The sequence below is a fragment of the Rana temporaria genome, chromosome 12, assembly GCF_905171775.1.
Source record: "Rana temporaria chromosome 12, aRanTem1.1, whole genome shotgun sequence".
Classification (NCBI taxonomy): Eukaryota; Metazoa; Chordata; class Amphibia; order Anura; family Ranidae; genus Rana; species Rana temporaria.
In genome coordinates this window covers 98,106,326-98,133,662 of record NC_053500.1, presented here as the reverse complement: position 1 = coordinate 98,133,662, position 27,337 = coordinate 98,106,326, and the positions used below count along the sequence as shown (strand labels likewise).

The 27,337-nt window shown below is 43.6% G+C and overlaps 1 protein-coding gene across 1 annotated transcript; it reads left to right on the top strand.

The window, feature by feature from the left end:
• The first annotated feature begins 11,079 nt into the window (after window positions 1-11,079).
• Window positions 11,080-12,825, top strand: CCR10 (C-C motif chemokine receptor 10). The gene has a single exon (XM_040331396.1). The coding sequence runs from the start codon at window positions 11,385-11,387 to the stop codon at window positions 12,354-12,356; it is 972 nt and encodes a 323-aa protein (XP_040187330.1). The 5' UTR covers window positions 11,080-11,384; the 3' UTR covers window positions 12,357-12,825.
• Window positions 12,826-27,337: the final 14,512 nt, after the last annotated feature.

Below are 27,337 nucleotides of genomic sequence, written 5' to 3'. Positions count from 1 at the left end.
CCGGTATTCCTTTTTGTGGAGGATTTTCTACTTTTAGCTACACATGATATTCACTTATGAACTGTCTCACACACTTGGATGTTTTTCTAATTTGTTGTGTTTTGGACTAGATATAGACTTTTTTACTCAACAATTTTTTCAAGTTTTTTTGTTGCCACATATTATTCACCATATTGATCTGCATTTGATTTTTTTTTTGGTGGTCATTTATCCCATAGCGCTTTACTATCTTGTGTTTTTAGTTTTTATTTACTGTGGTATTTAGTAATTAGTACTGGCAGCTTATTTACACCTTCACATGTTCATTTAAATTTTCACATTCACGCTAGCGCAGTGTTTTTTTCCGTCTTGGCGGAGGATTTTTTTCACAATCCACAACTTGTGGTAGGTGACGTGGCCAGGTGATGTGGCAAGTGTACAATTCACAACTTGTGGTACGTGACGTGGCCAGGTGATGTGGCAGATGACGTGGCCAGGTCACGTGGCCATTGGACAATCCACAACTTGTGGCAGGTGACATGGCCAGGTGATGTGGCAGATGACGTGGCCAGGTCATGTGGCAAGTGGACAATCCACAACTTGTGGCAGGTGATGTGGCCAGGTGACATGGCCTGGTGACGTGGCAGGTGATGTGGCCAGGTGACATGGCCTGGTGATGTGGCAAGTGGACAATCCACAACTTGTGGCAAGTGATGTTCCAGGTGATGTGGCAAGTGAACAATCCACAACTTGTGCCAGGTGACGTGCCAGGTGATGTGGCAGGTGACGTGGCCAGGTGACGTGGCAAGTGTACAATCCGCAACTTGTGGCAGGTGACGTGGAAAATCCAAAACTTGTGGCAGGTGACGTAGCCAGGTGATTTGGCAAGTGGATAATCCACAACTTGTGGCATGTGACGTGGCCAGGTGACATGGCCAGGTAACGTGGCAAGTGGACAATCCACAACTTGTGGCAGGTGTCATGGTCAGGTGACATGGCCAGGTAACGTGGCAAGTGGACAATCCACAACTTGTGGCAGGTGTCATGGTCAGGTGACGTGGCAAGTGGACAATTCACAACTCCATACCCACAGTTGATCCAGAGGAAGGCAAAAAACCCCAGCAGAGCATGATCCAATTTGATACAGCAGGGGAAAAAAATCCTTCCTGATCCCCTGAGAGGCAATCGGATTTACCCTGGATCAACTTTACCTACAAATCTTAGTACTCAGTTATATTATGTACATTTAGGAAAGAATCCAGGCCTTTCTTAAAGAAATCTACTGAGCTTGCCAGAACCATGTCTGGAGGGAGTCTGTTCCACATTTTCACAGCTCTTACTGTGAAGAAATCTTCACAGTGTGTGTGAACACTTATTTTGTTGTGGCTGCTGCTTATGTAAGCATATGATTTATACACCCGTTGTTGTTTGCGCACCAGTAAGCCCTATCATATAATTATTTTAGTTTGTTATAGACCACCCAATGTTAATAAGGAGGTGGAGACCTTGCACAGATGAAAAGGGCTGCAAGGGCTGGGACAGTGATAATAATGGGGGATTTTAACTACCCAGAAATTGACTGGAGTAATGGCACTGCTGGGATAGTTAAAGGGCAAAAATTTACAAACCTATTACAGGACAATTTTATGGTCCAGTTTATTGAGGCACCAACGAGGAATGATGCTCTGTAGGACCTGGTAATCTCAAACCATACAGAACTTATTACTAATGTTCAGATAAAGTAACACCTGGGTAGCAGTGATAACATGATTTCAGGTGATGTTAGCTGTAAGCAAGAAATACATACGGAAAAGATAAAAACACTTAACTTAAAGAGAGAAAATTTTCCAAGGATGACGGCTGCTCTCCAAGATCTAGACTGGGAGGGAATATTGGCATCTAGAAGCACAGAACAGAAATGGAAATTCTTCAAAAAGACTGTTTGGGACCTCACTGCAAAGTATATTCCCATGGGCAATAAGTTTAAAAAGCTAAAAATAAAACCTATGTGGCTCACGGTCAAAGTTAAAAAATCTATAAACAATAAGAAAAGAGCCTTTAAAAAATATAAAAATGAAGGAACACTAGTGTTGTTTAAATGTTACAAAGAATTTAACAGAAAATGTAAAAAGGAAATCAAGGATGCAAAAATTCTAAACAAACGACAGATTGCAAATGATAGTAGGAAAACCCCCCAAGAAATCTTCAAATACATTAAAGCGGAGGTTCACCCTCAAAATGAAATTTTCAGCATTTGCTAGCTTTAACCCTATTTACAGATGATAGCGTTTTTTTTTTAATGCTCCCTTGCCTCTTATCTCCTCTACTTCCTGTTTTTCAGCCGAGCGGGGAGTGGGCGTGTCGCTATATTCCCCGACGGCTCTTTGCATTCTGGGAGCTGACTGTGTGTTCTTCTGTGAGTGACGTGCAGGCCATCTCAAATAGCTAGGCGCCGTAGTCTCGCGCTAGCTAGGCTGTCATGTGACGCGGGAAGCGGGTCACATGACTCGCAAAGCGCGTCATATGATGAGGGAGGGTGGTTACATCTTTCCCTATTGTAATTATCACAGCGGGGAGTGTCCTTTTCAGGACGCTGCCGGCCGTTGTGATAGCAACTCTGCAGTGTTGACGGCGCGGCTCGCCGTCGACACTGCACATGCGCGGGATTACGCGGTGAATGCTGGGAGATCAGCATTCCCTGCATCCCGGAAGAAGGAACAGGAGGGCTTCAGAGTGCCCACAATTAAGATGGCAATGTCCATCACTATATTTTATAAAATATTCTTTTATGGGAAAAGAGGATCCTGGTGGCTGCCAAATCGGGACATGTGAGTAAAATAAATACTATAGTAAAAGCATTAGATTAGTGTTTTTTTTTTTTAAACGTTTTCCCACAGAACCTCCGCTTTAATAGTAAAAAGGTCTGAGCAGGTAGGCTCTTTACAAAATAATCTAGAGTGGGTGACTGGGGACAAAGAGAAGGCAAATGTATTAAATACTTCCTTCAGCTCTGTGTAAAAAAGGAGCATGGGGGAATTCATGTCCATAATGGGGGTGGTATTGACACCGCCCCAAATATTTCACAATGGCTCAAAAGTGATATGGTCCAGAAATATTTAGACAGAATAAAGGTGGATAAAGCACCTGGACCTAAAATAATTTCAAAGCCATTGTATCTAATTTTAACCACTTCCCGACGGCCGTACGACTATTGACGGCCGCAGGGTGGTTCTACTTCTCTGGGGCGCCGTCATTTGACGTCCGCCCCTTTTCGCGTTCCCCGCGCGCGCGCTCCCGAGCGCGCAGCGGGGAACTTCTGTGCTGCCCGTGTCCCTTGGACACAGCCAATCACAGATCGCTGTGAACGGCCAATCGGAGTGGCCGTTTGCTAGGCGATCTGTGCGGCCAATGAGAGATGATCTCATATGTTTACATATGAGATCATTTCTCATTGCCGGCTCTCACAGACAGAGGTGCTGTCAGGGAGAGAGGAGACCGATCTGTGTCTCTTGTACATAGAGACACAGATCGGTCACCTCCCCCAGTCACCCCCCTTCCCCCACAGTTAGAACACTATATAGGGAATACATTTAACCCCTTCCTCACCCCCTAGTGTTAACCCCTCCCCTGCCAGTCACATTTATACAGTAATTAGTGCATATTTATAGCACTGATTGCAGTATAAATGTGAATGGTGCCAAAAATGTGTCAAAAGTGTCCGATGTGTCCGCCATAATGTCGCAATAAAAATCGCAGATCGCCGCCATTACTAGTAAAAAAAAAAATAATAAAAAATAATAATTCTGTCCCTTATTTTGTAGACGCTATAACTTTTGCGCAAACCAGTCGCTTATAGCGTTTTTTTTTTTTTTTTTTTTTTTTTTTTACTAAAAATATGTAGAATACGTATCGGCCTAGACTGAGGATAAAAAAAAATGGAAAAAAAATTGAGCTATTTATTATAGCAACAAGTAAAACAGTTTTTTTTTTTTTCAAAATTGTCGCTCTATTTTTGTTTATAGCGCAAAAAATAAAAACCGCAGAGGTGATCAAATACCACCAAAAGAAATCTCTATTTGTGGGAAAAAAAGGACGTCAATTTTGTTTGGGAGCCACGTCGCACGACCGCGCAATTGTCAGTTAAAGTGACGCAGTGCCGAATCGCAAAAAGTCCTCTGGGCAGGAAGGGGGTTTAAGTGCCCAGTAAGGAAGTGGTTAAAGGACTCATTAATGACGGGAATAGTACCACTGGATTGGCGCAGGGTGAACGTGGTGCCTATATTTAAAAAGAGAACAAAGTCTTTACCAAGTAACTATAGACCTGTTAGTTTAACTTTTATAGTTGGGAAGATACTTGTGCGTTTAATAAAAGACCACATAGACGAGTTCTTGCTGGAAAAAAAAACTATTTAACCACTTGCTTACTGTGCACATATACCCCCTTCCTGCCCAGGCAAAATTTCAGTTCCGGCACTGCGTCGCTTTAACTGACAATTGCGCAGTCGTACGACCTGGCTCCCAAACAAAATTGACGTCCTTTTTTTCCCACAAATAGAGCTTTCTTTTGGTGGTATTTGATCGCCTGTGCGTTTTTTATATTTTGGGCTATACACAAAAAAGAGTGTAAATTTTGAAACATTATAACGGACACATCGGACACTTTTGACACATTTTTGGGACCATTCACATTTATACAGTGAACAGTGCTATAAACATGCACTGATAACTGTATAAATGTGACTGGCAGGGAAGGAGTTAACCACTAGGGGGTGGCCTAGTGAGTGTTCTAACTGTAGGGGGAGGGGGTGACTGGGGGAGGTGACCGATCTGTATCCCTATGTACAAAGGACACAGCATTGGTCTTCTCTCACTGACAGGACGTGGATCTCTTTGTTTACACACAGAGATTCGCGGTCCTGCTCAGTTACTGGGCAATTGTGGGTGCCCGTCGCGGCCGTCGGGCACGCGCATCGTGTTCCCAGTAACGCGACGGGTGCGCGTGCAGCTTTAAAAGACGAGGACGTCATATGACGTCCTGTCAGAATAACTGAGCTACCTTGCCGCCGTCAATTGACGGCGGCTGGTAGTATAGAGGTTAAGCAACAGACAGCATGGATTCATGAAAGGCAGAAGTTGTCAGACAAACCTGATTTCTTTTTATGAAGAGGTAAGTAAAAACTTTGGACAGAGGGGTGGCGGTGGATGTGGTATACTTAGATTTTGCAAAAGCGTTCGATACAGGATTGGAAATATCAGTTTGTAAATGGATAGAAAACTGGCTAAAAGACAGAATTCAGAGAGAAGTGGTTAATGATTCTTACTCTGAATGGTGTAAGGTTATCAGTGGTGTACCCCAAGGTTCAGTGTTGGGACCCTTACTTTTTAATATCTTTATAAATGATATTGGGTCTGAGGTCAAATGTAAAATTTCTGTCTTTGCAGATGACACCAAGCTATGCAGTGGAATAACATCCTTGGAGGATGTCACTAATTTACAAGCCAACCTCAATGCTCTGTCTAATTGGGCGACTATGTGGCATATGAGGTTTAATGCTTGTAAATGTAAAGTTATGCACTTGGGGACTAAGAATATGCATGCATCATACATACTAGGGGGATTACAACTGGGGGAATTCGTAGTGGAGAAGGATCTGGGGGTTTTGGTAGATCACAAGCTCAAAATTGACATGCAATGCCAAGCTGCGGTTTTCAAAGCGAGCAAAGTCCTTTTTTGTATTAAGAGAGGTATGGAGTCCAAAAAATAGAGATATAATTTTCCCTTGTTCAAATCATTAGTAAGACCTCATCTGGAATATGCAGTTCTGTTTTGGGCACCAGTTCTCAAAAAGGATATCAGGGAACTGGAGAAAGTACAGAGAAGGGCAACCAAACTGATAAGAGGCATGGAAGAGCTCAGCTATGATTAAAGATTAGAGGAACTGAATTTATTCACTCTTGAAAAGAGGAGAATAAGGGGGTATATGATCAACATGTACAAATATACACTGTATAAGGGGTCCATATTAGGGATGAGCTTCGAGTTCGAGTCGAACTCATGTTCGACGCGAACATTGCCTGTTCGCCTGTTCGGCGAACAACGAACATTTAGGGGTGTTCGCGGCAAATCCAAAAAATCGCGGAACACCCTGTTAAAGTCTATGGGAGTAATCTAAAGTGTTAATTTTAAAGACTAATATGCAATTTATTGTCCTAAAAAGTGTTTGGGGACATGGATCCTGTCCCAGAAAACATGTATCAATGCAAAAAAAAGTTTTAAAAACGGCCGTTTTTTCAGGAGCAGTGAATTTAATAATGCTAAAAGTGAAACAATAAAAGTGTAATATTACTTTAAATTTCGTACCTAGGGGGGGTGTAAAGTCAGCATGTGAAAAAGCGCATGTTTCCCGTACATAGAACTGTCCCTGCACAAAGTGTCATTTCTAAAAGAAAAAAAGGCATTTAAAACCGGCTTTGCAGCTCTAATGAATTGTCGGCTCTGGCAATTCAGAGATGATTCATTCATAAAAAATAAAAATAAAAAAGCTGGGGGTCCCCCCAAATTCCATTAACAGGCCCTTCAGGTCTGATATGGATATTAAGGGGAACCCCGCCGTCAATTTAAAAGAAAAAATTACGTGGGGTTCCCCCCAAATATCCATACCAGACCCTTTAGGTCTGGTGTGGATTTTAAGGGGAACTCCACCCCAAATTTAAAAAAAAATGGCGTGGAGTTCCCCCAAAAATCCACACCAGACCCTTATCCAAGCACGTTAACCTGGCCGGCCGCAGAAAAGAGGGGGGGACAGGGTGCCGTCCCCCCTCTCCTGAACCACACCAGGCCACATGCCCTCAACATGGGGAGGATGTCCCCATGTTGATGGGGACAAGGGCCTCATCCCCACAACCCTTGGCCGGTGGTTGTGGGGGTCTGCGGGGGGCTTATCAGAATCTGAAAGACCCCTTTAACAAAGGGGACCCCCCAGATCCTGGCCCCCCTATGTGAATTGGTAATGGGGTACACTGTACCTCTACCATTTCACGAAGGAAGTGTAAATAGTTAAAAAAAACACACAGACACCGTAGAAAAAAATCCTTTATTAATAAAAAAATAAATAATAATCCAGCGATGTGAATCCACTCTCGGCCCGGGGTATTTTTTATGAATGAATCATCTCTGTAATTGCCAGAGCCGACAATTCATTAGACCTGCAAAGCCGGTTTTAAATGCCTTTTTTTCTTTCAGAAATTACACTTTGTGCAGGGACAGTTCTATGTACGGGAAACATGCGCTTTTTCACATGCTGACTTTACACCCCCCCTAGGTACGAAATTTAAAGTAATATTACACTTTTATTTTTTCATATTTAGCATTATTAAATTCACTGCTCCTGAAAAAATGTCAGTTTTTAAAACTTTTTTTGCATTGATACATGTTTCCTGGGACAGGACCCGGGTCCCCAAACACTTTTTAGGACAATAACTTGCATATTAGCCTTTAAAATTAACACTTTAGATTTCAAATGTTCGAGTCCCATAGACTTTAACAGGGTTCTAAAGTTTACACGAACATTTGGTGTGTTTGCAAGTTCTGATGCAAACCGAACAGGGGGGTGTTCGGCTCATCCTTAGTCCATATAGTGAACTTGGTGTTGAGTTATTCACTTTACGGTCAACACAGAGGACACAGGGGCACTATTTACATAGAGGAAAAGAGATTTCATCTCCAAATACGGAAAGGTTTCTTCACAGTAAGAGCTGTGAAAATGTGGCACAGACTCCCTCCAGAGGTGGTTCTGGCCAGCTCAGTAGATTGCTTTAACCTGCCTGGCGGTGTTCCCGAGACTGACTCGGGGTTAGATTTTCCTGCTACGATCGGTAACCCCGAGTCAGACTCGGGCTTGCCTCGCTAGATCCACAGGCACTTTTTACTTACCTTGTCCCTGGATCCAGCGATGCCACCGCGCTGTGTGAGCGAGCGGGACCTCGCTCGATTCACATAGTGCCTCCGTGTGACGCCGATCTCCGTTCCCTGCGACGTTACGACGCACGGGGACGGAGAACGGCGCCAAATTCAAAAACGTAAACAAACACCTTACATACAGTATACTGTAATCTTATAGATTACAGTACTGTATGTAAAAAAAAAACACCCCCCCTGTCCCTAGTGGTCTGTCCTGTGTCATGCATGTCATTTTATATAATAAAAACGTTTCTTTCTCCCTGCAAACTGTAGATTGTCCATAGCAACCAAAAGTGTCCCTTTATGTCAAAAATAGTTTTAGATCAGCTAAAAAACAGCGATAATAAATTATAATCACTTGCAGAATTGTGCGATAGCGATTTGTGGGGAAATTCGTCATAAAAAAAAAAATAATGACCGCAACAATTCTGCAACTGAGCAAATTTCAGTGATTTTAATTTGATTACATTATTGAATAATTTTTATTATAATTATATTATTATTTGTTATAATTATTTATAATTATTTATTATATTATAATTTATAATTTTGTTTTTAAAAAAATGTCATACCCGGGATGCCTATTAGAATCTTGTTTGGTCAGATTTAAGTGAGTTATTTCTAAAAATTACAGACCTACAATATAAAACGCCAAATTTCCTTGCAAATAATGGTACCGCTTTCAGCATGTTTTTTTATGAAAGAATCATACCGCCAGGGAGGTTAAAAAAGGTCTGGATACTTTCCTAAATGTACATAATATAACTGGGTGGTACTAACATTTATAGGTAAAGTTGATCCAGGGAAAATCCGATTGCCTCTAAGGGGATCAGGAAGGAATTTTTCCCCTGCTGTAGCAAATTGGAGAATGCCCTGCTGTTTTTTTTGCCTTCCTCTGGATCAACTGTGGGTATAGAATTGGGTATATGGGATTGTACGATATATTTTATTTTATTTATTTTGTTTTCTTATGGTTGAACTAGATACATTTGTGTCTTTTTTCAACCTGACCAACTATGTAACTATATAGTGTCCTCTAAGTCCATCACTGATTCTGGGAGGCCCCCGGAAATGAAAGTTATACCTCTATTTTCCATGTCTTATCTTTGCAATCGCCTGATCTAGTTGTTCTTGCAAGCATGAGACCATTTTTGAATTGTGATTTACTCTCTTCACCATTCTGTCAACTTTTGACCCAATGGTGTCCAGCAATTCTCCAATATTTTGAAAATCCAAATTTTTTAAATCAGTAGTAATAATAGTACAGGCTTTAGACCGTTCCTTTAGCCAGCAGAACTGCAGCTCTAGAATAAGTAGTTGCTTGAATAGGTGGCTGAAACTGTATAGAACTGTTTTGGCTCAGAGCCAGCTCAGCTAGTTCGGCCATATGCCGGGCTGTGGATGAGGCAGGAGATTCAGCATATTCTAACGCTCTATCGGGAGATAGATGAGGGAGAATGATGTGAATGCTCACCTTGTGGCGTGGTCGGCTGCTCCTCCTGAGTTTGGGAGGAACAGGGATCTCTCCCAGCGCTGTTCTGTGAAGCCACAGGCAGACGAGGTGAGGCTGGCTTCTGTGATCTAGGGCTGCCACGTGCCGTGTCTCGCTGTCCTGGCTCCATCTTAGCTTGAGGAGACTGCTGTGGTGGCTGGAGGGTCTTTTTGGTCTAACCCGCTTTTCTCTTCTGCATTGTCCATTCCCAAGTTATGGATGGCTGCTCAAATGCTGGTCCGGGCACCCCTCATGGCTTGTTTTAAGCTTTTTTGTGTAAAAGTGCAAAATCTCCACTTCATAGTAGCGCCATGATTATAAACATTGGAACTTGATAATGAAGTGCATTTTCATCACATTAAAAAGTCTTCATAGAAAAAGTCCACATAATTGTGCATGAAAAAAGTGCTTCAATCCTTCCCACAAATATTCTCCACCGTACACCACTTGTGCTCGTGAAGTCCCTCTCCCAAAAGACAGACACTCACCGGAACTCTATGCCGCCCACTCATGTGGCTGGCATAGCTCACTTTATTGTAATTACACCACAGCTCCTGAATTTTAGATCTCCACATCACTCCTCCATGCGGCTCATAAAACATCATGAATATATTAAAGAGAAAGAGACAGCCAATCAACCTTCATTTATTAAAAAGTGAAAAAGACACCCACAAAATAAAATATAAATCACGTTCATCCAGGTTATAAAATGGCATTAGGCAAACATATGCAGCGATCTCTTAACTGCCTCACCACCTCCGGAATACTTGTGTAGCATTACCGCATCACTTCCGGTTCTGGCCCTAAAAGCACTTCCGGTTGCATTTTGTGACTTCGCCATAGGGGTGGGCACAGCCATATACCCTCCCCCTCTTAAGCATTAACTCATAGCTTCCCACAAAATGGTAACCAATTGGCCGGACAGCACTGCAAACATAGGCAGGTCACAGCATACTTGTGCAGTGCAGTTAACCCCTATTAAGCCAAATAAAAGCTACAAATTTAATCCCTCAGATCACAATCCAATAGATGGCAATCTCAAAAAATGACAAATAGTCACATAATAATAAGGTGCCCATAGTATTAAAAACACTATTAAAGAGAAAGGCATATCAATCAAAATTATAATAGATATTCAGGTTAACAAATCTTTCACAATAAAAATACAATTACAGATTTTAAATACTCACATACCTATCAAAAAAGATTCACTGTTAACCCTTTTAATAATTACTAATAAAACAATTAATTAATTTCAAGCTTGGTTTTTAAATCATCAGGTGTCATTGTGAGCACCTGGTTTAAATAACATTGAAGGCTCTTTTGTTTACATTTTTGTGTCAGCAGTGCCGGCTCCTAACAACCAGTGCAAATCGCACTGTAAAATGGATCAAAAAAGAATGCAGATGCGCATTTAATTCATATCGATTGAAGTATATGGACAACAAAATTGAACTGCATCACACCAAACTCTCACAGGACCCCTTTCAAAGTTGGATCTCAGTCGCATTGCATGTATGTGAATAGGCTCAATGGAAATTGATGTTATCTCATTTGTCATGCAATTCACTGCATTAGAAATCACATCAGTGTGAACCAAGGCTTAGAGCCAGCAGGGCACAGCTGCATCACCAGACCGACTGTGTGGGTTTTTTGCAAGTCCATATTTCTTCTTAAATGAAAAGTGCTCTTAAAGGTTTGTGTCTGATTTGAATTAATCTAAGACAAGGATGGATATAACTGGGTTACACTGGAGAGATTATAATTTCTTTGTTCTAGCTGAAAGTAGGTGAAAGAAATTTTTATAGGTCAGAATAAAAAAAACAGGCTGTGATGGTATAAAAGCATATTTTCTTTTTTCTCTTACAGTTTTCTGACAGCCCCCAGTTTACAACAGATTACTATGTTTCATCCGACTATGAAATTCCAGAGATCTGTGAAGTCAGCGGCATTATGGATTTTGGCAGAATCTTTCAACCAGTTATTCAAATACTTGTATTTTTGATTGGCATGTCTGGCAATACCTTGGTTCTCCTTACATATAGATGTTCCCGCAAGATTAAATCTAAGACAGACATCTATCTTATTAACCTGGCGATAGCTGACCTCCTTAAACTCATGACACTTCCATTTTGGACCACCAGTGCCATTAATGGCTGGGAGCTTAACAATACGATGTGTAAGGTTGCACAAGGTGTGTTCTCCATCAACTTCTTTAGCGGATTCCTGTTCCTAACTTGCATCAGTTTGGACCGTTATTTTGAAATTGTCCGAGCTGTTGAGGCTCACACAAAGCGCCAAAAATCTTTCTTTTGCAGCAAATTCACCTCTGTATTTGTCTGGATAGCATCAAGTCTTCTTAGTCTTCCAGAATTCATTTTCAGTGAGTCAATAAATCTAGATGGTTCCAAAATATGCAAAATGATCTTTCCAGAACAGATCACCATTACACTGAAGAATATGTGTAACTTCTTTCAAATTGTTCTTGGCTTCATTTTTCCTTTCTGTGTGATGATTGTATGCTACTCTTCCATTATCAGGACCCTATTTTCTTGTAGAAGTTTTGAGAAGCACAAAGCCATGAAAGTCATTATCTCCATTGTGCTAGCCTTTGTGGTCTTCCAACTCCCTTACACATTAGTCACTTTCATGGAGGCCACTGACTTCATAGGAAGCAAGCAGATGAGCTGTGAAGTAAGAAAGCATAAAGATATTGCCATCATCATCACCAGCAACTTGGCATTCACTCGATGCTGCATCAATCCAATCCTCTACGCATTTGTGGGTGTTAAATTCAGAAAGGACATATTGCTCGTGCTAAAGAATTTTAGATGCATCTCTAGAGCAAGTTACATTAGACACTGTGGATCAAGCAGAAGTTTCAGCATGCCTGCTGCAATGGAAACCAGTAGCTTCACACTGTAGGTGTAATGGTTCCCAAGGATACTGACATTGTCATATTTAGGACACATAGTGGGAGATGTACTAAAACTGGTGCACACAGAATCTGGTGCAGCTGTACATAGTAACCAATCAGCTTCTATCTTAGCTTAGTTCAATCAAGCTTTGACCATAAACCTAGAAGCTGATTGGTTACTTTATTGGTTTCTATGCACAGCCAGATTCTGTTGGCACCAGTTTTAGTAGATCTCCACCATAATGTAGAAATTTTATAGGCCATTTTCAACCAATCCAGTAATATTTCAATTATGCCAGTTGAGTCACCTGCTTGATTCTTACATTGAGGGTACCCCAATGTAATTCAGTGTAATTCATTGGTACATTGGTTGATTCTCCAGAGAATGTTTTGGATGTACGTTTTCTCTCAAACTGCCAGAACAAAGATGTCATGCTTCCCAGCTATTTACATATTAAACATTTGGAGGATCTATCAGGTCAGAGTAACACCATTATTAGACTTTGTCATGACAGTGGGAAAGGTGTAACTGAGAATTCAGGTGGAAATGTCTCTCTCTCCTTGTATCCCTGAGGAATGTAAGAAGACAACATGATACTCAAAGTTCGATGTGAGCTTTTGGTCGTAAATTTCGACAGTGTGTAGGCCCCATGGGACATTTTCGACAGCAAAAATTTGAAAGCTGGTTCTTGAATTTACCGTCAAGAAACGTTTTTGTCGGAAATTCCGATCGTCTGTATGCAATTCCAACGCGCAAAAATCTTACGCATGCTTGGAATCATTGAACTTAATTTTTCTTGGCTCATCGTAGTGTTGTATGTCACCGTGTTCTTGACGGTTGGAATTTTCGATAACATTTGTGTGACCGTGTGTATGCTACACAAGTTTGAGCCAACATTCCATGGTTTCCTTGTCGGAAATTCTGATCGTGTGTACGCAGCATTAGTTTCTCTCCCTCGCTCAGCTATGGTGACCCCAATGCTGATGGAGAGAGGCAGGGGAGGGACAAACAAGTATGGCTTGCAGACACCCTACATCCTCCAGTTTCATCAACACACAGTGCCCAAAAATGTAATGCTGCATAAAAACTTGTTGCTTTGTAAACTGGCTTGTTGACAATTTTTAGGCGTTTTGCCAAGGCCTCCCTGAAGAACCTAAAAAGCACTCCAGGGTTGAAAAAGGCTGCTCTTTGCTCCTTTCCCAAACACTGGATGAAAAATGTTGTATGGCGGTGAGGGGAGGAGCAGAAGAGTTTGCTAGCTCAGGCATTAATTGTACACTCTTAGAAGAGAAGACGGCTTTGACGTGCAAAGATGGAGGGGGTTTTGCTAAAGAACTGACTCTTCTGATGTAGTAAAATTTTCTACTACATTCATAGGTACATTAGAGGTGTGGAAAAGGGTAAAGGCTGCAAATAGCCATTTAAATAATCGATTTTTCTGTGGTTTAGCTTCTTGTATTTCAGGTTGGTGACATGATCTCTTTAACCAGAAAATGTACATGAAAGTATTTATATATTCTTTTTTAAAATCTTTATTTAAAGATGTATGAGTAAGAACAAAAATAAGCATAACGTGTAGAAAACCCACAGACAATATGATAAACCAACAAAAAGGTATACAGAGACATGTTGGAACCAAATAGAATTTTATGGAGGTAGGCTTAGATGGAGGAGTCAGACCAGAACAGCAATGTTGTCTTCAAACAGTTATAACCTTACTGATAAAAGGGAAGGGAAGGGCCCATCTAACACATTATAATGTCTGGATGATTTAGGAAGTCACTGACCAAGGTACATCTTGCACAAAAAAAAAAAAGGAAAAGGCAAAAGATTTTAATCATGGGGGTGGTATAGACTGCTGCCAGTATAAGGGAATGCAGGCTTTAGCTGTGTTCAGTAAAAAGATTGTGATAGATCACTTGTAGCACTTGAATGACAGTGGAGCCAGATGAATCAGTCAAGCTGCTGGATTATCCCCCAGCTGGATATCTTTAAAGTGGAGGTTCACCCTATAAAAAAAATTCTAACATTATATCCAGCCCAGTTCTGCAAATAACATGACACTGACCTTTTTTTTTTCCCCCTGTAGATATCGTTTAGCCATAGAATTCACAGCGGCTTCCGGGTAGGGAATCCCGCGGGAGTGGGCGTTCCTATTGACATGCCAATCAATTAGCATGCTAAACGACGGCGCACACAGCGCGTCATGACTTCCCGAAGGAAGCTCGGGTTGGCTCGGCTCTATTCAGCGCCGGTGCGTAGGCAATTAAATGAATCACACCCCCTAATCGCCAATTTGAATTCTGCCGCCAGAAATACACTACGCCACCGTAACTTACGGTGCGAATTCTTCCAGGATTCGACTTAAAGCCAGGTAAGATACGGCGGCGTAGCGTATCTCTGATACGCTGCGCCTATCCATTTCTATGTGGATCTGGCCCTGTATTTTACTGTACACAACAAAATTGATGTAATATAGATTTTACTCTAAACCAGAATATTGATTCTGATCTATAATTTACACAGCATTATATTTTTCTAAAGAGCTCACTGTTCACCTTTACACATTCTTCTTGACTGAAACTCTGTATAGCCCTTTTAAAACAGAGGGGCAGATCCACGAACGAATTACGCCGGCGTATCTATTGATACGCCGCGTAATTTTAAAGTTTCCCACGTCGTATCTTTGTTTTGTATCCACAAAACAAGATACGACGGCATCTGGGATCGATCCGACAGGCGTACGTCTTAGTACGCCGTCGGATCTTAGGAGCATTTTTTCGGCGCCCGCTAGGTGGCGTTTCTGTCGAATTCCGCGTCGAGTATGCAAATTGGCTAGTTACGGCGATTCACGAACGTACGTCCGGCCGGCGCATTTTTTTACGTTGTTTGCGTTCGGCTTTTTCCGGCGTATAATTACCACTGCTATATGGTGGCGTACTCAATGTTAAGTATGGCCGTCGTTCCCGCCTCGCATTTTTTTTTTACGTCGTTTGCGTAAGTCGTTCGCGAATAGGGATTTGCGTAGAATGACGTCACCGTCGTAAGCATTGGCTTGTTCCGGTTTAATTTCGAGCATGCGCACTGGGATACCCCCACAGACGGCGCATGCGCCGTTAAAAAAAAACGTTGTTTACGTCGGGTCACGACGTATTTACATAAAACACGCCCCCATCACATGCATTTGAATTCCGCATTCTTACGCCGCCAAAGATATACTACGCTGCCGTAACTTACGGCGCAAATTCTTTAAGGATTCAAAAGAAAAATAAAGTTACGGCGGCGTAGTGTATCTTAGATACGCTACGCCCGGCGGAAATATGCGCCGAGGTACGTGAATCTGCCCCAGATTCAGGGGGTGGGAAGAGTTTTTTTGCATCAATTGCAGCCTGAACTATGGAGTTCTGTAAACAGCAGGCTTTTTTCAGAAGCCTACCCATTCAATGAACCTTTTGAGTGGGTATTAAATACAAATTATTTGAAAGCAAAATGTCATACTTACATGACCTAGAAAATATTTTTCAAAATTTTTATTTACTCCTAACTGAAATAAAGAAGAAATATACAAAATTAACATATATTCCTTTTATACATTCCTTTACATTTCCTGTAAAATTATTAGGGCATATGAAACCTGTGGACTGAAATATTTTCAGACATTGTACGGAACAGTGTTGCACTAGGTTTTTGAAATTTTCCTCAAAAAAAGGCTTTGGAATTTTTTAAGGAGTTTTCTGGATATACAAAATACCTCTCATTTGAAATGTGTATACCATTTATGCAAGAGAACATTTTGGTGGTTTTAATAAACCAGTCTCTATACAGTCTTTATTATGTTGCTCAACTAAAAGCTCTATGCATTCAAACAACTCTTGTCTTATATACTACTGTATGTACAGTATATATTATTAGTAGCATGTGATATTATCACTTATCTAAACTTATATAAGTAAAATATGTATTTAAATCAAATGGCAGACAATACACAGTAAATCTTGTGCAGTTATGAAGTGGTAAATGTTCATTTGAAGCAATAGCCTAATCAATGTGATATATTTGTATCACATAAAATAAAATTGTTTTATGAGAACAATCTGTGTCTTGTAGCAGTGTATGCAAGTATGTAGGATAGCAAGTAATTGCACAAAGGATCCTATTTAGATTGGCTATCTAGTAAGACAAATGCAGTTCGTCAAATTTAAATCAGCACTCCAGGCCCTAAAAATAAATTAAAAAGGTAAAATAGCAGCTTTTGGGGGGCGCATGCGCAGCTTTTAACGGTGCGGACATGCACAGCTAAAGCTCCGCACCGTAGGGGAGAAGAATCACGGTTTTACCGCACACCACAGGTAATAAAGATACCCACAGTCTCCAGCAGACCCCCGCACACCGGGTGCTTCACTTTGGGACAGAAACATGGTTCTGGTTCCAAAATGAAAAACTCCCTCACAAAAGACCTACAGGCAAAAGCCACAGCTAAAATGGCGCCGACTCCCCCCTCATACACTGTCCCAGTCCGGTCCCACAGACACAAACTCACACAGCTAGAATCCCCAGCTGACTCTGAGGAAGAACAAACTGGCTCACAAAGCTCCTCAACAGCTTCAGCTATATTGAAACAATTTGAATTTTTTTTAAATAAGGCATTGAAACAAACATCTGAACAAATAACTTCCAGGCTCACTAAAGAGATAAGAGAACTGGGTAATCGCACAGCAGCCCTGGAACTTAAAGATGAAATTGAGATTATTGCACAAGAAACTATGACAACAATGAAAAATCTTAAAGAAGAAAATTTAATGCTTCAGTCTAAATTGGAAGATTTTGAAAATCGGGCCAGACGCTCCAATTTACGCATAAGGGGAATCCCTGAATCAGTCATAGATTTAAATTCCACCATTGCAGCGTTATTCCAAGAGCTTCAACCAGCTTTTCCAATTGAAAGAATGGAATTTGATAGAATCCACAGAGCCCTTACAGCCAAAAAACAAGATGGACCCCCACATGATATAATCATAAAATTCCATTACTATCGTACAAAGGAACAAATTTTGACAACTGCAGGAGACAAAAAAGATTTAAGCTTTCAGGGCTACAAATACCAACTGTTTACTAACTTGTCCCAACTAACTATAACCAAACTGTGAGCAATGAAACCGCTACTAATCGAACTGCAACACCATAATATCATTTATCAATGGGGCTTTCCATTCTCCAACCGTTTTACCTACAATGGCTCCAAATACACCTGCAGATCTCCAGGAGAACTACAACAAATACTCCTAAAACTACACTCAACTGAACGCTCACCCAATACTGCCTTGACTTGCAGAAGATCAGATTCATCAGAATACACCAACAATTCCATCCACACCACAATGAAAAATAGCATTCATCAATCCCACAAGAGAGTAAATTATTGTCCATATAAACACCAAATAATTAGTTGAAAAATAAGAAAAAGTCCAAATAAATTGCAAATATAGAACTGGCAACCAAATGCTTTGTTTCAGATTAGGCTCCAACCACTGTGTTCTCAGAAAGTGCAGCGTGCATAATAAAAAGCTTCACCCGAAGTGACAATCAAAATGCGCTCACCAGAAATATGCAGCCATAAATGACCTACAGGCATATAAAAGGTTATATCAGGATCATTCTTAATACACTCTCTCCCAAATGAGATCAATTCCAAAATACAGGTAACTCCTTGTGTGTTCCAATCGTCCAATTGTAAGTGATATAGGCCCCAGCATGCATCTCAGCTTTTCAGGACTTAAAAACTCATAGCTCCAGTGTGAGGCGTGCTTTGTCAAATTTCAATGCATTTTGCGTGTCCCGCGTCATCAGGAATGATGATTACGCACCTTTCATGCTCAAAAAGCACACCTAGTTTGCCTACAAGAAACTCACTTCACCAATAGCTCCACTCCCAAATTGATGTCTCATTTTTATCCACAAACTTATACAGCCTCAGCTACCACCGAACAAAGGGGTACTCTTATAGCCTTTCATCGCTCCACCCCATTTACTCTTCAATCACAAATTAAAGACCCAGAGGGGCGATACTTAATCCTTACTGGTCATATAATGGATACTCCAATTACTATTATCTCATACTATGCACCCAATAAACAACCAACGCCATTTTTAGCACACCTTTTACAGGTTGTGAACGATCATAACATAGGAACAATTATAAATGTGTGGTGATTCCAATCAGGTTCTCCTCCCATTTCTAGACAAATCTCCATACACCCCACCCAGAAACCCATCTAAAATATCCTTCTCCCAACTTATGTACAAATATAAGTTAATTGATTCTTGGAGAGAAAGTAACCCAACGAAACAAAAGATTTACCTACTATTCTCATCCTTACTAAACATTCACTAAAATCGATCACATATTTTTAACTACTGGCATGCTACCAAAAATACTCACTTCTGACATATTTCCAATTTCATGGTCGGACCACAATGCTGTGTTCATCACCATTGCTTCCACTATCCCTAAAGCACATGACCCCACTTGGTAGCTCCCAGATATTATGCTTAAACATCCAAAACATTGCAAAATTATTGAACAAGCTTTAAACGAATACTTATTCAACACTAGCCCAGATATCCCTTCACTAACGCTCTAGGAAGCTCACAAGCCTGTGCTGCGAGGCACAATCCAGAGGCAATTTGCATTATTTAAACGTGAACGTAAAATTATTGCTTGTAAATTACAATCCGAATTCAACATCTTTTCAAGATAATCCATCCTCAGTAATGAAAACCCAACTAGATAAAGCCTGCATAGCTTATGACCTATTTCTAACAGAATCTGTTGACAAATCTTTCAAACGTTCTAGACATAACTATTTTATGAAATCCAATAAACCAGGGACATACCTGGCACGCACTCTTAACTCATTAAATAAATCATTCAAACTAATTTGCTTGGAACTATCCAAAGATGTATATACTAGTAATCCTACCAAAATCGTTCACAAATTTCACTCCCATTTAGCATCTTTGTATGCGTTAACTGACGACTTTGATTCAAACGCAGCAGGCACCTTTTTTTCACACATAAACATACCAGAATTATCCCATGATCAAAAAAGTTTACTTGAAAAACCTATTATGCCAGGAGATGTGGCCAACGCTATTAAAAAATTAAAAAGGGAGGGGCGGAGCTAGCCGGAGACCGAGATGGGTGCTCACTAGCAGAGCTCCGGCTTCAGCGGCTGTATCACGGCAATTAGCGGACCTCCTGGGGGGCTAATACTCACCCCAACACATCGATCCAGCGCCACGGAGCCGGGGGAACGTTGGTCTACGATGGCGAGGCGCAAAAACGACGGTAATCGGCCTACCAAGCTAACAGGGTTCTTCCTCATGAAGCCCAGGCAAGATGGCGCTGGCTCCTCTTCCACGCTGCTTCCAGGTCATCAGAAGCATCCTGATAAAGTGGGGAAATCCCACAAACGGAGCAGCCCTCCTAAGAGTGCAAGTTCTACACCTGCCACACCGTCCTCTGGAAGGCCTGAAAAGGCAAGATTTAGGTTGGATGCAGCAGATGCTGCGCATGAGGTGAGCTCTCTTTTAGAATCAGGGGATGACACTAGGGACCTGCCGGACTCCATAGACGTGGTTCCTACCAATAATCAACCAGTTATTGACACAGTCCTAAAGGAGATGTTAGTCTCCCTGAGGAGCTCTCTGCACTCGGACATGGTGTCTTGTGTACACAAATTAAGCACAGAAATCAGAGGGGTTGCTGACAGGGTCTCCTGCATAGAAAATAAAATGGGAGAATTCGCTTCCACCATTAATGACCTTGTGGATGCCAATGATAGCAAGGAGGATGACATATAGGTGGATTCAGAAAGAGTTAGGCCGGCCTATCTACAGATGCGCGGCCTAAGTGTAAATATGCGCCGGCGCATTTTTGTTCCGTACCCACAAACCAAGATACGCCTGAAAATAGGCTTCCTCCGTCCGACGCAACTTTTCTAAGCCGGCCTAACTTGGGCGCATATTTAGGCACGACACATCTTGCGCTCCCATTGATTTCCTATTAAAATATGCAAATGAGGGAGATATGCCGATTCACGCATGTAAGTGCGCCCGACTCAGGCTAAGCCCGGTGCGCGCAAGTCGTACGTCAGGCCTAAAGTTATTCCATCAAAAAGGTGGAATAACTTTGCACCAGACGGGCACAGATCAGCTGGAGAGCAGCTACAGCACCGTTACGGACGAGTTGAGCAAGCTGAGCACCCACACTTGCAGGACAACACATCTGTGTGCCAACATGCCAGGGGCAGGCATGCTCCTAGCACTACTAATGGGTCCACCGACTCGTAGGAGGGCATGGGAGAGGATATACCGAACGCGCATGAACGTCTTTGGCATGGGTGATTCAGAGGTGTATCGCATCTTCAGATTCAGCCCTGATGCCATCCAGGAATTAGCCAGAACCCTGCATGATGACATCACCAGCAAGACACACCGTGCACATGCAGTGCAGCCACTGGTCAAGGTACTGGCAACACTCCATTTCCTTGCAAGTGGATCTTTTCAAAGAACAAGTGGCGTAGTGTCTGGGATGTCACAATCCTCCATGAGCAGATGTGTGCACCAGGTTGTCCCTGCAAACCTCAGACGCATGTCCCACCACTTCATCAGACCCACCAATGAGCACCTGCAGCAGAAGGCAATGGAGGATTTCTACAGAATTGCCAGATTGTATTCCCCTAACTTTGTGTGCCAGATCATCAGTGCATGTTGCATTCTACACAACTACGCCATGAGAAAGGGCCTGGAGATTGACATACGTGATGACCTGACCCCCGATCCGCGCAATCCCCCCCTAACCGAGGGTACCCCGTCGGCTGAGGGATCAGAAGTCAGGACACGGCTCACAGAAGACATCTTTGCACGTTAAACACACACAATCATCATGGCACAAGGAGAATGCACGCATGCACACCACTGTGGTCCCTAGCACCAACCCCACATCCTCATCAAATTGGATTAGCCCAAATACACTGCACAGGACTTGGGAGCAGCAACACCACGCCAAGGCTCCAATTATGTCGCTGTACATTCATACACCATTCACACGGGTCGTGGGGATAACTTCTCCCCAACGACTGAGGGTGACAAACCTTACTGGCAGGAGTGTCACCCCCCACATTCACACACCAGTCACACTGTAGCAGCACTCCTCACTGTGTGCTTTCCAAAAAAAAAACTCATCACCTGAACATATACATAAATAAAAAAATCATCACCTGAGCATATAAATAAGTCAGGGAAAAAAAAGTCAGTTATTTTGCCTGACGGCGGCTGTGCCTGCTGGCACCTCTCTGGCTCCTCAGCTGCCTGGGGGGAGCCTGGGGTGGGGGGGGTGGGACATCTGGAGGTGGCTCATCCCCGGGTGGGCCACTCCTGGCAGGTGATGGCTGCCTGCCCTCCAAGGCCACGGCAATCCGGCTGAGGAACATGTTGGTTTTGGCCTGCATCCTCAGCTGGCGAGTGAGGTTCGACCGCTGATTGCGTTGCCGCTGTCTCCCCTCCTCCCGGATGGCAGCCGTTGTGTTGGCGTTTACTGCCTCAGTAAGGCTATCAACCTTCGCCACCAGGTCAACCACACAGGTGGCCACTGCAGAGCTGTTAGAACTGCCATCCTGCACTGCCTCACGGATTTGGTCAGTGTTCTGAGCCAACTGCTGCAGGTGCCCAGCTAGCTCCCCCATATGCCGGGTCTGCTGGCTCTGGTCCAGGGCTATTTGGTCCTGGACATTAACGGCTACACCCCTTGTCTTCCTGGTCGCCTTTCTTGGGGCAGAAGAGGCGATTGAGCCGGTGTATGGGGATCCCCTTGAGGTGGTTCCCCTGCTGGTGGGAGAAACAGAGGGGCTTCCCCTGATGGGGGTGGAGGTGTGAGAGGGCACAGCCACCAAGCTGGACTCCTCTATAATTAGGCCAATCTGGCCAAGGTCCACTGACTCCCCCACCACCTCCTCGAGAGGAGAAGTGTGGACACTCCCCACCACTGCATCATTTTGGGGGTCTTCCTGAGGCTGCTCCGCGGAAGATGTGGTGGGACGGCCACCGCCAGCAGATGTGCCCGCTCCCTTCTGCACATCTGTAGATGACACAAAGCAGTCACATGTTGGGGGACCCACACACTTGTCACATGTTCCCTTCCACCCCCTCACATGCCACACACCAAATAGGGAATATAAAACACACTTACCTGTCCTCGAGGCCTCTTCCCGGGAATAAAACCCCTTAACTCCAAATGCTCCCTCTCCATACACTGGGCGACCCTCTCCTCATCAGGGGTCAGTGCAATGGTGCAGGGTGGTCCACCCCCAGTGCCAGTCTGGTGCCTCCGTATGGTAGCAAGCTTCTCCCGCACACGAAGCCGCAGATCATTAATTTTTTTATTAATGTCCTTGCCGCTGCGGGTGGCATTGCCAAAGGCACTAACCTGCGTGGCAATGGTTTCCAGGATCTCTGGCTTCCTGGCACGGGTGGTATCCCTACTCTCCGCACCATGGATGAAGCGATCATACTGCTCCATGGCAGCAATTACTATCGCCCTCTCCTGTGGGTAAACATTTTTCTTCCTCCTGCTGACGGAAGCAAGCCATCATCCAGAAAAAAGAAGCCACCAGCAAAATTACCTTGCTCAGGGGGAGAAAAAGCAGGATGTAATTTTGCGTCGGACGGACGCATGTCTGGGCGTATTTATGCGCTTGCCGCAAGCAGGTAGGCCGGCCTACAATGGGAAATTTGGTCGGCCTAGTTGTGCGCATGCGCACAAGGCAGCGAGCAAACGTCGACATCACTGCGCATGCTCCATTGAAGATAGGCCGGGCGTAAGCCACTGCACCGGGCTCAGGGCATCATTTGCATAATTTCACACCCTCTTACACTTATGCCTTCATATTTAGGTTCGGCCGGCGCAAATTGGAGAGCAAGTGCTTTGTGAATCATCTATTTTGCTCTCTGACTTATGCCGGCGTAGCGCATATACGTTACGTTAGGCCGGCACAAATATGCGCCCATCTACCTGAATCTAGCTAATAGAGATCATTAAAGCGAAAATGGCAGATATAGAAGACAGGTCCAGGAGAAATAATGGTTAAAGCGGGGGTTCACCCTAAAAAAAGAAATTCTAACAATACATGGAGCCGACCTAGGAGACCAACAGTATGCTGTTGTTTTTTTTTTTTTTTTTCCGTACATACCGGTATAGGGCTATTTTCACCCCTGGCTTTCCCTCGGTAGTGGGTGTTCCTAATCACAGGCTGTGATTGATGTGCTTCTGACCGGCGCATACTGCGTGTCACGAGTTGCCGAAAGAATCTGAACGTCGGTGAGCATGCGCCGTATAGAGCCGCACCGACGTTTGGCTTCTTTCGGCAACTCGTGACGCGCAGTATGCGCCGGTCGGAAGCACGTCAATCACAGCCTGTGATTAGGAATGCCCACTCCCGCGGGGAATATTGAGTGACAGGGGAGAAACTGCTGCAGTACTAAGGTAAGGATCGCCATTAAAAAAAAAACCAATGGATTAATTATTGTCTCTGCCTGCTAGTTTACTTGAGCCAAAGTCAAAATTTCGGGTGAACCTCCGCTTTAAATTAATATATGTTCCCTGTTAGGGGATGGGGCATGGGACTATATGAATGCAAGAGGGGAATGTCCAACGACTGATCGTGGAATCAAAATTATTCGCTCTGGAACCATAGAGAACATGTAGCACAACAAGATTTGTAAAAAAATATAATTTTAATAGTTTACATTATTTATACAAACAAAGCTAAAAAAACATGATCATATGGAAAGTTATAATTCACCATTGATTGACTTATAAATTGTTATACACATTGAGTCCGACATGTTTCGCCCGTTGGGGCTTCCTCAGGGACATGTGTGTATACCAGACAATCTATGACAGAAGAAGTAAATGGTGAGATATTCTGAATACAAAAAACACAGAAAAATATGCTGCGTATTTGTCACAATATCAAAGTCTATATTTCACAGCAGAGAGAGAATTTATCATGTAGCTAGCCAAGTATTGTGTTTATACATATATGAAAACAATGTTACAATATATTTGATAAAGAAATAAAGAAAAAAACGTGAATAATAAAAACCGTCCTAATCTTATGATATACATTAGCATGGAACACAAAATGTACCTCGGTAATGATCAAGGATCGCAAGCCAGGGAATCACCTTTCAGGGTTGCTGGGTGGAGTAGCACCCTGCAACTTGGACAGTCTGCGCTGAAAAAGCAGCGCCCATAGGTCCTGTTTGGGGAGTGCACAGGAGCAGGCTTATATTGCAGTTTAAACAAGGAAAATGTGTGGTATAATAAAAGTTAGAAAAATGAGAGAGTGAAAGTAGATTGATGAGAGCATAGAATTTATGGGCGCATTGAAATTGTTACAATGTATCATGAGGTTGGTCGGATAGAAAAATAATGTATATATATTAATATAAACAAAATGTATCTGTATTTTTCAATATAAAGGTGAAATAGATAAAAAAAAATGATAAATTAATTGATGTGTATACACATGTAATTGTGCAGATGAATGCACAATGCTGAAATTACGGGTGTATAATGTTTTGTAATAGGCGTTCGATGCCGTGATGCAAAGATAGTTAATAAATAATGAAATGTGTGTATATACACAAGGAGAAGGAAAATAAAATGTAGAATATAATATGTAGCTATTTAATGCACTTATTATTAATCAATTACCATGGACATCTATAGACATTAATTATACAGAAAAGGAACAACACCTTTCCAGCACCTTATATAGTAATTAAAACAATTAGTTGTGGGTGGGGGCATGTCTGAGTAGCTACATAATCAGTGTGTGGTTAATCTATTGTATACTGCATTATATGTTATAACCCGCAATGGCCCCAAATAAGAGGGGGAATCCATATTGGGAAAGAAAAAATATAAGATAAGAGAGAATTTTTTTTTATAAATAATGAAGAATTAGGGGAATAAGAATGAGGGGGTATATAGGGAGTAAGAGGAATTGGAAATATTAAATATGTGAATTCGTTAAATAGACTTACATAAGTTGGTGCAATTTATGGAGATAAATGAAGAGAAGCTGGATAAATCTGCACATTCAGCAGTGTGGCGTTTGCCACTCAGTTAGTACTTGGAGGGTGATACTCTAGAAAAATTGTATAAAGAATATATATGTATATACATATAAATACATATGTATAAATAATGAACAGATCCAAAGTGTATAATGATCAAAGAAGGGGAGAGAGGGAATCAAATACCTCTTTTGCATTTCAGGGTAGAGAAATCATTTGTAGGTAATCAAATCGAATCCTCCACAGAGGATGGAAAAAGCAAGCTGAAGCCGCTGGCTGCAAAAGAGCATAGGAGATGAAAAAAATATATATATAAAAAGAAAAGTCATTATGTGTAAAAGAATTGATGTGAAAAAATGCATTGCTTCCAAAGTAGAAGTGATGAATATGGGGGGCAGGCCCGGACTGGGACAAAAAATAGGCCCGGGCATTTTGGATTAAGCAGCCCATGACATGCTAACCGACACCTCCGGCAGAGAACATGGGGGAGGTTGAGAGCATGCAGGGAGGTGGAGAGCACAGGGAGGGTGGTGGAGAGCACTGGGGGGTGGCAGAGACCATGGGGAGAGGTGGAGAGCACTGGGGGGTGGCAGAGAGTCCAGGGGGGTGGCAGAGAGCACTGGGGGGTGGCAGAGAGCACTGGGGGGGTGACGTGGCAGAGAGCACTGGGGGAAGGTTGAGAGCACTGGGGGGGTGGCATGGCAGAGAGCACTGGGGGAGGTGGAGAGCACTAAGGGAGGTGGAGAGCACTGGTGGGAAGGTTGAGAGCACTGGGGGGTGGCAGAGAGCACTGGGGTGGTGGCAGAGAGCCCTGGGGGTGGCAGAGAGCACTGGGGGTGGCAGAGAGCACTGCGGGGATTGGCAGAGAGCACTGCAGGGGTGGAGGAGAGCACTGCGGGGGTGGAGGAGAGCCCTGGTTGGAGGTTGAGAGCACTGAGGGGTGGCAGAGAGCATGGAGGGAGGTGGAGAGCACTGGGGGGTGACAGAGAACCCTGAGGGGAGGTAAAGAGCACTGGGGGGTGGCAGAGAGTACTGGGAGGTGGCGGAGAGCACTGGAGGGGGTGGCAGAGAGCACTGGAGGGGGTGGCAGAGGGCACTGGAGGGGGTGGCAGAGAGCACTGGGGGGGGGCAGAAAGCACTGGGGGGGTGGCAGAGAGCACTGGGAGGGGGTGACAGAGAGCACTGGGAGGGGGTGGCAGAGAGCACTGGGAGGGGGTGGCAGAAAGCACTGGGAGGGGGTGGCAGAAAGCACTGGGAGGGGGTGGCAGAGAGCACTGGGAGGGGGTGGCAGAGAGCACTGGGAGGGGGTGGCAGAAATCACTGGGGGGGGGGGGTGGCAGAGAGCACTGGGAGGGGGTGGCAGAGAGCACTGGGAGGGGGTGGCAGAGAGCACTGGGAGGGGGTGGCAGAAAGCACTGGGGGGGTGGCAGAGAGCACTGGGCGGGGGTGGCAGAAATCACTGGGGGGAGGGGGTGGCAGAGAGCACTGGGAGGGGGTGGCAGAAAGCACTGGGGGGGTGGCAGAGAGCACTGGGAGGGGGTGGCAGAAAGCACTGGGAGGGGGTGGCAGAGAGCACTGGGAGGGGGTGGCAGAGAGCACTGGGAGGGGGTGGCAGAAAGCACTGGGGGGGTGGCAGAGAGCACTGGGAGGGGGTGGCAGAGAGCACTGGGAGGGGGTGGCAGAAAGCACTGGGGGGAGGCGGTGGCAGAGAGCTTTGGGAGGGGGTGGCAGAGAGCACTGGGAGGGGGAGAAAGCACTGGGAGGGGGTGGCAGAAATCACTGGGGGGGGGTTGCAGAGAGCACTGGGAGGGGGTGGCAGAGAGCACTGGGAGGGGGTGGCAGAAA

Bases quoted from the DNA above. Each gene is read 5' to 3' on its own strand.
- CCR10 (XM_040331396.1), top strand. From the start codon at position 11,385: ATGGATTTTGGCAGAATCTTTCAACCAGTTATTCAAATACTTGTATTT.